A 12,394-nucleotide genomic window follows, 5' to 3' on the forward strand; every position below is an offset into this window, starting at 1 on the left:
GACCCAGCTCCAAGAAAGTCAAGCCACCTGGCCAGGCCCACGAGCGCCAAGACAGCGGACGGGCACAGGCCACCAGAACAGCATCAGCTTCCGCACGTGTCCGGGGGGGGGCAGGGACACACAGAGGAACCTCGAGCACCACGAAATGTGGATGCGAAGAAAGCGCAGCAGCAAACGCCATGGATGACAAGGGAACAAAGACCAAAGCCTCCAATGGCAGAGGCCCGCGGAGCAGCAGGGTCTGCGGGCTCCAGAGAGAAGGCATCCCGGAAGCCGGCGCCCCGTCTGTCCTGACTGTCCTACAGGCCTTGCCTGGAGCTGACCTCCACCTGCGGGCTTCTGCCGCCATGCGCCCTGACCACGAGCTGAGTGCTCTGCCAAGTCGGGCCGGTCGCGAGCCTCAGGGTGGCCCTGGGACCCCCAAACTCACAGTAAGAAAACAGCAGCCACCCAAAGCAACAGAAATACAAGCAAAAGTAAACCAGTGGAACCTAATCAAACTGACAAGCTTTTGCACAGCAAAAGAAACCAAAAAGAAAACAAAAAGACAACTTTCAGAATGGGAGAAAATAGTTTCAAATGACACAACGGACAAGGGCTTAATCTCTAAGATATACAAAAAACTTGTACAACTCAACAGCAAAATAAGCCAACAACTGCATTGAAAAATGGGCAAAAGACCTAAAGAGACATTTCTCCAAGGAAGATATACAGATGGCCAAGAAGCACATGAAAAAATGCTCATCGCTGATTATCAGAGGAATGCAGACCAAAACTACCGTGAGATACCACCTCACGCCAGTCAGAATGGCCATCAGTAATAGGTCCACAAATAACAAGTGCAGGAGGGGGTGTGGAGAAAAGGGAGCCCTCCTACACTGCCGGTGGGAATGTAAGCGGGTACAGCCACTGTGGAGAACAGTATGGGGATGCCTTAGAAAACTATACAGAGAACCACCATATGACCCAGCACTCCCACTCCTGGGCATCCATCCGGTCAAAACTTTCCTGGAACAAGACGCATGCGCCCGCATGTTCACTGCAGCTCTATTCACAAGAGCCGAGACATGGAAACAACCCAAATGTCCATCAACAGACGACTGGATTAGGAAGTTGTGGTGTATATACAAGTGGATTACTACTCAGCCATGAAAAAAGAACGAAATAATGCCACTTGCAGCAACCTGGATGGAACTAGAGACTCTCATGCTAAGCGAAGTCAAGTCAAAGACGACAAACACATGATATCACTTATATCTGGAATCTAATGTAAGACACCAAAGAAGCTTCCCACAGAACAGAAACTCATGGGCTTGGAGAACAGACTTATGGTTGCCGGGGGAGGGGGAGGGGGGGGGATGGATGGGAACTTGGGGTTAATAGGCGCAGATTGTTGCCTTTGGAACGGATGAGACCCCGCTGTGCGGCACTGAGAACTATGTCTCGTCACTTAGGATGGAGCCTGATGGAGGATGATGTGCGAAAAAGAATATATGTGTGTGTGACTGGGTCTCTCTGCTGTACTGTAGAAAATTGACAGAGCACTGTAAACCAGCTATAATGGAAAAAATAAAAATCATATATATAAAAGAAAACAACAGTCAAAGGAAATAAAGGGTCCCGTGGGCCTCTATCAAGACCTGGCGTGAGTTACAGGCCGCGAACAGGCGCTGCTGGGCACCCAGGCCGCCCCGGGCGGAGGGCGCTGCCTCCGCGAGGCCACGGGCCCGTGCTTCCTGCAGGGCCTCGCCGGGGGGCTTCTCTCTTTCTCCCGGGGTTTGTCACTCATTACGAAAAGCTGAAGGCAGAATGCAGGTGCACATCTGGGGCCTGGAAGACGCTGGGGGGGCCTCCAGCCCCAAACACACCACCAGGCAGTCACCCAAGAAAAACGCAACATGTCCACACCAAGGCCTGGCTGCCAAAGCTCAGGCAGCTTCACCCCAGAAAAGCTGAACGCTGGAAACCACCCACGCGCCCACACACCGGGCACACACGGACACGCACTGTCCCCCCAGCGCCCCCCCGCCCCGGGGGGGGGAATCTCAGGCAAACCTGGGGGGGAAAGACCGCACCCCGAAGCCTCCACAGGACTCCATCTATGCGGCATGCAGGAAGGGCGCCGTGGTGACGGGGCGGGCCACAGCCGCCAGCTGGAGGAACCAGAGGACCCGCCGGGAAGGGGCCACTGCTCCGGGTGCACCGTCCGCGGCCTCTGCCTGGCAGGCTCCACAGGCAAACAGCGAGCTGAGCGCTCCTCGCCCTCCGGCAGGATAGGCACGGCCCGCTCGGGGTCGCCCGGGACCGGGGCCACGCTTTCTTCAGCAGAACGCAAAACGTGAACTCCAGGTTCTTAAGACTCACCTGTACAGCTGACGGTCGTAAAGCTAGAAACAAAGAACTGACAGTTACTTACTTAAAAGTCACTAGGGATTTTCAAACGATACAGCAGGTGTGGAACAGGAGCCTCTCAGGCAGTCACTGCCCCCGTGGTCCTGCTTCCAAAGGGCTGGAGGCACGTCCTGGCGTCCCCCCACCCCGCCAGCTACAGCTCACTGCACGCCCAGCTCCCAGACCAGCCCGAACCCCAGCTTGTACAGCCACCGCGCTCTATGTGACAGGAAGCCGGGGATGGTCCCCAGGCTGCTCTGCCTCCTCCGTCACACGGCGCCAGATTCCACTTTGAAAGTGAGAAATGCGACCAAACACTTAACAGTTTTGCCAAAATCAAAAACGAATTAAGGGCACTAACAAGGTGAGGAGAAAAGACCAAAACACTGAGTTGGTCCCGGAGGAGACAGAACTCGCCTCCGGACAAGCAACACGGCTGCTTGTCCCCAGGAGGGCCTTTCGCCCGGTCCTGCACCGTTGGGACGCCAGGTCGCACTTAGCCTCGTCTAAGATGCCCTGAGGATCTCAAAAACCCAGGGAAGTATACACACATCCCAGCTATGACTGCAGACCCAGGGGTTCCCACCGTGGGGACGTGGCTGGGGGTGCAGGGCCACCTGCACGTGAGGACACCCCCAAGTGCCAAGCCCCCCAGGGGCTCGACACAAGAGGCACGTGCTCTCTGCAATGTCCAGTCCACACTGCCCAGCCAAGGACACTCAGCCACAGGGCTTCAGGCCCAGGACTGACCCCCGGCACCAAGAGACCCCAGAGAGGGGGCAATTCTGCCGGCTCTACACTGACCTGCTGGTGGATTTGCTTCAGGCCCTGCACAACCTTCTCGTCCAAGAAGTCCGAGGTGGGCCTGCGGGAGTTCAAGTGCAGCGTGAGGTCCCGGGAGAATGTCAGGGAGCCCGCATGCAGCGGTGCCCTAGCTCCCACATGCAAGCACCAGCAGTGGGGGGGTCCCCTCCCTGAAGGCGCATCCTCTCAACAGGATGAACGAAGTGCCTTTTTGGTCAGCGGTTTCTGGACAACAGAGACCGGCCTGTGATGAGGGAAGAGGTGCCCGCCTGAGAGCCGGGACCCCAGGAGGGGGAGCCGCCTGGCTCCCAGCTGCGGTGTGACCTGCCCTGGAAAAGAGCAAGACGCCAGGCAGCAGCAGGGCGCTGCGCCCAGGAACCTGCAGTCCTGGAGGGCTCCCCGGCCCCTAACTGCCCAGGTGGCACAATGCTCGAGGCTTCTGCTGAAACCCACTTTTTTTTGCTTTTTAGGGCCGCAACTGTGGCATACGGAGGTTCCCAGGCTAGGGGTCTAATTGGAGCTGCAGCTGCCGGTCTACACCACAGCCACGGCAATGCAGGATCCAAGTCATGTCTGCAACCTACACCACAGCTCACGGCAATGCCGGATCCTTAACCCACTGAGCGAGGCCAGGGATCAAACCCACAACTTCACGGCTACCAGTTGGATTCATTTCCGCTGAGCCACAGCAGGAACTCCCTGAAACCCGCTTTCTTTGGAGAGACTGGGACTTGGATCCACACCAGGCAGGAAACCTGCACGACCAGCCCCCTCCCTGGGCAGCACGTGTTGTCACACACTGCAGGGGGGGGGGGCGGTCCTGCATCCTGCGCAGCTGCCCTGGGGGAGGGCGCGTTAGATTCCAGGTCCCCAGCCAAGCCCACGGGGCCACGTCCCCCCATATGGCATCCTTCAAATGCACCACAGTTGTGGGTCTGAGGCAGGGGGCCTGGGGCCAGGAGCGTGGCCAGCGTGGATCCCGCTGTCATCGCACCCCAGGGGTCACCCCCAGGGACAAGAAGCCACTTAAATACAGTTCTCCTCAAACTGGAGTCCAAGAAGCAGGGCACAGAAGTCGCAGTGCGGTGCGGGCTCTGCTCCGAGCAAGGGTCGGGTGGAAGGTCCAGTGAGAAGACAGAGCAGCTGCTGCGCACACTCACGCAGAGCCCTTCTGAGCCGCTGACGCCCGCTCTGCCGGCCGAGAAGGCCCCCGCAGCAACTTTAGTCCGTGTTCCCCCAACCGACACGTGAGTAAAGACTAAAAACCGGGGTGGCAGGAGAGGCCCAGAGGGTGGGGTCCCCCGGAGAGCACCTGTGGGAACACGGGGCCCCGCAGACCCTGCCCGTGGAGACCCTGGGCGCAAATGAACGGGCACGTGGACCCGGCTCCTACCTGCCCTGCTGCTCAGCCAGCGCACACAGGCTGCGGGCGACCTCCGCGCAGGCCAGCACGGCCCCGTGCCGAGTGTGCAGGTCCGGACTCTGCGTCAGCAATAGCAGGCGCGGGAGCACTGCCAAGGACACGTGGGAGCGACCATCAGACTCCCGGTTTCAGATCCAGTCGCCAGTCACCTGTCCCATAACCATCAGGGAGGACTACGGGACGGGCAGACTCGTGTCACGTTCCCTAAACTGGAACCAGGTGCCCACCCACCCCACCTAGAAGACACGATGGCAAACGCGGTCCTTTCCTTGACGACCAGGGGGCGTCACCAGCACAGACTGCTGCCCTGTCCTGGGCACACCGTGCCAGCCCCGCCCGGGAAGCCAGCGCAGGGCGCCGCTTGCTGTCTAGGTGCCCCCTGTGGGGTCCATCAGGGCCGCTTCCGCACGGCGGTGGGAGGCAGCAGCTCCTGCTCCCCCAGGAGGAAGCCTGCGCCCGCCGCCCACCTGTGCTCTGGGGGCACCTGGTGTGTGCTCCGTCCCTGACGAGGCATAGACTGTTCCTCGCAGGCTCCTGGGCAGAAGGGAAACCCCCCGGGGGGCGGCACGCGGGGTGAGGCGTCCATGCACACGCGTGTGCACTGTGCCACGGGGAGGAGCACCTACCGTCCCGCGCGCTGTGCTCAGGCGCCCGCTGGGCCAGGTTCCGCAGCGCCTTCGCCGACAGCTCCCTGATGACCCTGGAGGGGGACAGAAGCCTGTGAGCCCCCACCGGAGCCTCGACAGAGAGGCCGGGGCCTGGGAGCTGCCGCTGACCGGCTGCCCGCGAGGGGGCAGAGAGCGCGTCCGCTCATGACGCCGCCACCCAGTGTCAGGTGTCCATCCTCCCGCACCCAGGAAGGCAGAGGGTGCCAGGGCCGGGGAGCCCGCGGGCCGAGGGTAGCAGAGGAGACACACGCCCCCTCGGCACAGGCACTTCCAACCCAAGCTCGCGGACACGTCTCCACACCCACCGGGAGGGAGCCCCCCGGACCGGCCATGAGCCGAAGTCCCTCCGGAGCTGCCAGGGGCCACCCAGGGTCTAGGCAGACCCATAGACGACCTGTGACACTGACGCCACCAGCCCCCTCCCGGCGCCAGAAGGCCAGAGGGCAGCACCCACAGCTCCCGGTGGAACAGGAAGCAGTCGCTTCCTTAAAATAACCATCAGGAGGCTACAGAACAAGACAGGAACACAGAAGAGACAGCCAAAAAGAAAAGAAAGACTCAGATAAATATTACGTGTATTTACCACGATCAAAAAGAAATTTTAATGCTGTTTCTCTGGATACCTAAATCACTTGGGGTCAGTGTGTCTTAAGTGCCAGAGAGGGTTAAAAAGAACCCAAGACAGTGGACACCCCTCAGAAGTGCACACGGTTGCCCGTGTAAGAGAACACGCACTCGTGAGGGCAGACACACACCACGGGAGCACGTCTGTATACAACTGGGTGAGGCCCCCATTTCCACGGGCCATATATTCACCAGGACAAGGGAGAGACCCCATCTATGAGTCTCCTCATGGGTATAACCCAGGCCAAAACCAGAAAGGCAGGAATACCTCCACCTCCGAGGAATCGCAAGACACCAAGGCCACAGTCGTGCTTCATGAACCCGAACACCGAAGAAACACGAGCTGGGGTGAGGGGAGGCCCTCAAACTGGGCTCCAAGGAGGACCAGACAACTTCGCCCCCTTGCTGATCCGTGCATCCTGAAAACTTTTGGTGTTAAGAGCTTATGCTAAAAAGATTTCCACAAAGGAGCTCTCGTCATGGCTCAGTGGTTAACAACTCCGACTAAGGAACCATGAGGTTGCAGGTTCAATCCCTGGCCTCGCTCAGTGGGTTAAGGATCCGGCATTGCCGTGAGCGGCGGCGTAGGTCAGAGACGTGGCTTGGATCCTGCATTGCTGAGGCTGTGGTGTAGGCCAGGAGCTACAACTCCGATTAGACCCCTGGCTTGGGAACCTCCATATGCTGTGGGTGAGGCCCTAGAAAAGGGAAAAAGACAAAAAAAAAGATTTCCACAAAGAACGTTTTAAACAAAATTAACAAAAAGCCAGGAGGGAAAAAGAGAAACCAAACAGCAAAATGACAGGCGTGAAGTGAATCACCATTACATCAGAGGAGAAAGGAGGCCGCGCTCAGCAAAGGGCCCAGGCCGCGGGCTGGGCGCGCAGCAGGACCGTCTGCGGGTGGCCGCCCCAGCCCCGACCGGGGGCAGCGGCGGCCTCGAGGGGTCAGGCTGGGCCCGGGGCCGACTGCAGCCAGCAGGCCACGAGCCTGAGGCTGCTTTTTTGTTGTAAGGCCCAAAGCTTAGAGTGGTTTTCACATTTTCTAAGGGCAGTATAAAGAAAAAAAAAAAAAAATCAATAAAATATATGGGACAGCACCTAAAATATTTATTACTCTCTGGCCCTTTAAAGTAAAAAGCTTGCCAACCCTTAAGCCGTAAGGGTATCGAATTTCACTTTAAGAAATCTAACATGAAAGGAAAGGGGACATTTCACAAAGACAAAGGGTCAATACATTTATAAGAAACAAATACTGCACATGTACCCGCCACAACCAGAGTCCCACCCAAAACATGGGAAGGAAAACTGACAGAACTGAAAGAAGGAATGAGCATTTCAACAGCCCCAAAGGTCGGTTTCACAATGGGTGGGAGAGCTGCCATCCAAGGTTTCTGATGAGGGGGGGAAGAGGCCAATCAATTTCTCTCAGGCTCAGTTCACTGGATCTTTGATGCAAATTATAAGAGGTTTTGGTGTCACAGCTGCAGTTATGCCTCAAAAAGCAAAACCTGCACCACAGCCAGGAAGACCCTCAGCAAGAGAACCAGGAGGAACCCCTGCCCTGGATGCACCTGCAAAGGCTTAGCTGCAACCCATTCCCTGGCGGGTCAGAAAGAAGGTTCTCCAAGTAACGCCCACCGTAAACTGGGTTTCTGGACACAGAACCTAAAAAGCCGCCTACACCACAGGCGGTCACGCCCCTCAGACCTGGCTGGCCTCGCAGGAGACAGTGAGCCAGCTCCCCAGAGGTGCTAACAGCAGCGCTGACACCTCATTCCGCAGGGGCCCACCCCTGAAGAGGCCTGTTTTACCACCTGGGAAACACAAAGGCCCCTTGAACGGCCAGCAACCAGGGCAAAGCTAGGGCCCCACGCTGGGAGGCGGATCCTGCAGCCTAAGTCCCTGGTCCCTAAGGCCCTGCGGAGGCCTCCGGAAGCAGAGCTGGAGGCAGAGAGGAAGCCGCACACAGTGGCTTCAGGGTTGCACCTGCCCCCCGCCCCCAGAAAGCTGTGTGGGCTCTGCTTTAAATCCAAGCAACACCCAGGCCTGAAGGCTGAAACTGACTTCACTGCTCAGAAGTGACCATAAAATATGAACTCTACAGTCAGACAGCAAACTTACGGCAAACAGCCTCAATTTAATCTCTCCTTTGGGGAAAAAAAATAAGAATTCACATCTGGAGTTCCCATGGTGGCGCAGTGGTTAACGAATCCGACTAGGAACCATGAGGTTGCGGGTTCGGTCCCTGCCCTTGCTCAGTGGGTTAACGATCCGGCGTTGCCGTGAGCTGTGGTGTAGGTTGCAGACGCGGCTCTGATCCCGCGTTGCTGTGGCTCTGGCGTAGGCCGGTGGCTACAGCTCCGATTCAACCCCTAGCCTGGGAACCTCCATATGCCGCAGGAGCGGCCCAAGAAATAGCAACAACGACAACAACAACAACAAAAAGACAAAAAAAAAAAAAAGAATTCACACCTGACAGATAAGCTAATAGACACACCTGACTACTTAGACAAACACACAAGCAGGAACCTACCCATCCCAGTGGTTGATCTTCATGGTAACCAGGTGCTCTATCATCGGCTGTGTGTACTCGGGAAAGCCGGCAATAAACATGCTGGAAGAGAACATCCCGAGAGGGTGAGACAGTGGAGACGCAGGCGCTCTCACGCCGCTTGTGAGAACAGGACACGGCACAGCCACTTTCGAAACCATGTGGCAGTTTCTTATAGACACACAGAAATCCCCTTAGAAATATTTATCCTAGAGAAAAAGACTCCTAAATAAAGGTTCAAGCATCTTTATTCATCAGCCCAAAACTCAAAACCACCTAAACGTGGGCAACCGGGGGGACGACCAGGCAAAGTGTGGGCGAGCCACAGACTCGAGACGGCTCAGCGACAGAGATGCGGGAGCGACGGACACGCAGGCAGCAAGCACAGCCCTCGACACCGCCGTGCTGAGAGGGAAGCCTGGCCCCAGGGCTCCCCGGTCCCTCTGAGCCCACCCGTGAGACACTGCACAGAAGGCATCAGCGCACCAGTAGCTGGCAGGTGCGCCTGGGGCCGGGGCGCTGAGCCCCCGCGCAGCAGGGACGGGGCTGCCTGCCCAGCGGTGCGTGTGGCCGATGCCGTGGACCTGCACACGCCACCCAAGGACGGCCTTAAAAATGAAAGTCACAGGCGTTCCCGTCGTGGCTCAGTGGCTTAAGAACCTGACATAGCATCCGTGAGGATGCGGGTTCAATCCTGGCCTCTCTTAGTAGTTGAGGATCCAGTGCTGCTGTAAGCTGCAGTGTAGGCACAGATGTAGCTCGGATCCTGCGTTGCTGTGGCTATGGCAGCTGCAGCTCCAATTCGACCCCTAGCCTGGGAACTTCCATGTGATGCAGATACGGTTCTGAAAAAAAAGAAAGAAAGAGAGAAAAAGAAAAAAAAAGTCAGAGTTCCCATCGTGGCACAGCAGAAATGAGGTTACAGGTTTGCTCCCTGGCCTCGCTCAGTGGCTTGAGGATCTGGTGTTGCAGTGAGCTGTGGCGTAGGCCAGTGGCCTAGAGATTTGACCCCTAGCCTGGGAAGCTCCATGTGCCTCGAATGCAGCCCTAAAAGACCAAATAAATAAATAAACAAACAAACAGTGGACATATAAACACATATAACCAAATCACTTTGCTCTACATTTGAAACTAAAAAAACACTATAAATCAGCTGTACTTCAATGTGAAATCAACACTAAACTTTAAAAAAGAATAGTCACTTCCCATCATTTATACAAGCAAAAGACCAGGCAGAAGCCGACGCCGGCAAGGGGAGAGCCTGCAGATCACACCCCACATGCAGGACGTCACGGCAGCACCCCATGTGTACGCTGCACCCGGGCAAGAGCCAAGCCGGCCGCATCCTGCCTGCTGATGGGAACGCGCTGGCTGCGAGTTTTAGAAGCGGAGGTGGCGAGCCTGCGTCGCGGAGCCTGGCACCGGCTGCCAGCAGCACTTGCCCCCTCTGTGTCTCTGCGCCACGCTCTGGCAATTCTTACAAGATTCCGAGCTTGCTCGGTGGTGTTTTAGGTGTGATGTGACTGCAATCAGCGCTCTGCGACGTTACGGCTCTGCCTTGCTGGAGCCGCAGACGATGGCTGGCCTTTCTCAGCAATGAGGCTTTTTTTTTTTTACAGAATAGAATACATATATTTAAACACAGTTACATTCACACAGATTATTATATCATGGATCTTAAGAAACAGATTAGGTGACTCCCTCTGGAGAAGTGGAATGGAAAACATGCTGAGACAAATAGGAAATTTATTCTACGCTTTATCCCATTTTGTATGGCTTTCATCTTTACTATTTAGTATTATCTATTACATTTCAATTTTTCTTTAAATATTAGCATTATATTAAAATCGTGTATATTGTGCAACTAAAATTTATAAAGAAGAAAGCCTGTATACCATTAAATATTTTATATAGCATAATAAAAAGAATAACTGGTAAGAATAACAAAAATAATACACCCTCTGAAAATAAGTAAAATATAAAATGCATAAATTGGGAGTTCCCATCGTGGCGCAGTGGTTAACGAATCCGACTAGGAACCATGAGGTTGCGGGTTCGGTCCCTGCCCTTGCTCAGTGGGTTACCGATCCGGCGTTGCCATGAGCTGTGGTGTAGGTTGCAGACGCGGCTCGGATCCTGCATTGCTGTGGCTCTGGCGTAGGCCGGTGGCTACAGCTCCGATTCGACCCCTAGCCTGGGAACCTTCATATGCCGCGGGAGCGGCCCAAGAAATAGCAAAAAAAGCCAAAAAATAAAAATAAAAAATAAAAATAAAATGCATAAATTGGTTAAAAAACAGTGTAACTATATAAATATGTCCTCACAATTTGTTACATCTTATTGATTCTTCAGTATAGGCATTACACCATTCTAGGTGATGTGATAAACAAGACATTATAGACCTTATACTATACCATGGAGAGAAATGGTTATTCATAATACAATTGTAGAACTGTATTATTTAATTGTACAGTGGCATTATTTAATTATAATTATCATAAATTCCTGAATGGAGAGGAAATCAGAATCAGATCTAAGAAGACTTCAGCATTCCAAGAATGATGTCAAATGACCCCCTTCATGGTGGATTATGCACTTATTTACTATGAGATAGACTTCTTCTCCAGAGATTCCTTGTTTGTGTATCGACTGTAGATTTTTGGTTTGCAGTTATTCTTAAGTTTTGATACAAGAGTCTATATGTATATGAGATTGTTGTTTTAAGTTGTTGTTCTCTTAACTGCAAGTTCATCTCCAGTGTCCTGCATTTGTACCCACCTCTTCTATGATTTCTGATTTTGGTGGTATAATCGTGCATGGATGATTTCGTATCTTTACTGTATATATACCTTTACTGGTGAGCCTTGTCATTTGTGGAACGTTTGTTTCCTGTTGCTGGTGTTTTCTTTTCTGCCTAGAGAAGTCCCTTTAGTATTTGTTGTAAGGCTGGTTTAGTGTTGCTGAGTTCTCTCAGCTTTTGCTTATCTGAGAAGGTTTTGATTTCTCCTTCAAATCTGAGTGAGAGCCTTGCTGGGTAGAGTCATCTTGGTTGGAGGTTTTTTCCTTTCATCACACGTTAAACATATCATGCCACTCCCTTCTGGCCGGCAGAGTTTCTGCTGAAAAATCTGCCAAGATAACCTTATCGGGCTGCCGATAACCTTATCGGGATTCCCGTGTCTGTTATTTGTTTCTTTTCCCTAGCTGCTTTCAGTATTTTCTCTTTGTCTTTAATTTTGGCCCATTTGGTTAGTATGTGTCTCCCTGGGTTTCCTCCTTGGGTTTATTTTATACAGTACTCGTTGTGCTTCCTGGATTTGAGTGAGTAGTTCCTTTCCCATGTTGGGGACGTTTTCGGCTATTAGCTCTTGGAATATTTTTTCTGTCTCCTTCTCTCTTCTCCTTCTGGCACCCCTATAGTATGGATGTTGGTGTGTTTCACGTTGTCCCAGAGTTCTCCGAGACTCTCTTCATTTGTTTTCAATCTTTTTTCTCTTTTCTGTTCTGCATCCGTAATTTCCACTAATCTGTCCTCCACCTCACTTATTCTTTCTTCTGCCTCCTGTATTCTGCTGTTAGCTGCTTCTAGTGAGTTTTTTATTTCAGTTACTGTATTTTGCATCTCTTCTTGTTTCAGTTTTATATCTTGTATCTCTTTGGTCAGTGTTTCCTGTAAGTTATCCGTCTTTGCCTCCAGTTTATCTCCAATGTCTTGCATCATCTTCAGTGTCAACAGTCTAACGTCTTTTTCCTGGAGGCTGAGAATCTCCTGATCACTTAGCTGATTTTCTGGGGTTTTTCCTTTCTCCCTCATCTGAGTTATAGTCCTCTGTCTTTTCATTTTTATAGGTTTTTGGTGTGGTGACCTTCTTACAGTTGTAGCCTCTCTTACTTCTGATGTCTGCCCCCCTGTGGCTGAAGTCGGTATGGG

General features: G+C 53.6%; 1 protein-coding gene across 2 annotated transcripts in view; it reads right to left on the minus strand.

Annotated features, from left to right (window-relative positions):
• Positions 1 to 12,394, minus strand: part of TBCD (tubulin folding cofactor D) — a 124,178-nt gene that overhangs the window by 21,422 nt on the left and 90,362 nt on the right. For both annotated transcript variants that reach the window (XM_047758406.1, XM_047758405.1), the window contains exons 18-22: positions 8,446 to 8,526; positions 5,245 to 5,318; positions 4,589 to 4,706; positions 3,196 to 3,256; positions 2,365 to 2,387 (exon numbers count right to left, since the gene is read on the minus strand). In XM_047758406.1, the coding sequence (XP_047614362.1) occupies positions 2,365 to 2,387; positions 3,196 to 3,256; positions 4,589 to 4,706; positions 5,245 to 5,318; positions 8,446 to 8,526 (357 nt within the window). The remainder of the gene's footprint in view (positions 1 to 2,364; positions 2,388 to 3,195; positions 3,257 to 4,588; positions 4,707 to 5,244; positions 5,319 to 8,445; positions 8,527 to 12,394) is intronic.

This window comes from Phacochoerus africanus, chromosome 14 (genome assembly GCF_016906955.1).
Source record: "Phacochoerus africanus isolate WHEZ1 chromosome 14, ROS_Pafr_v1, whole genome shotgun sequence".
Lineage (NCBI taxonomy): Eukaryota > Metazoa > Chordata > Mammalia > Artiodactyla > Suidae > Phacochoerus > Phacochoerus africanus.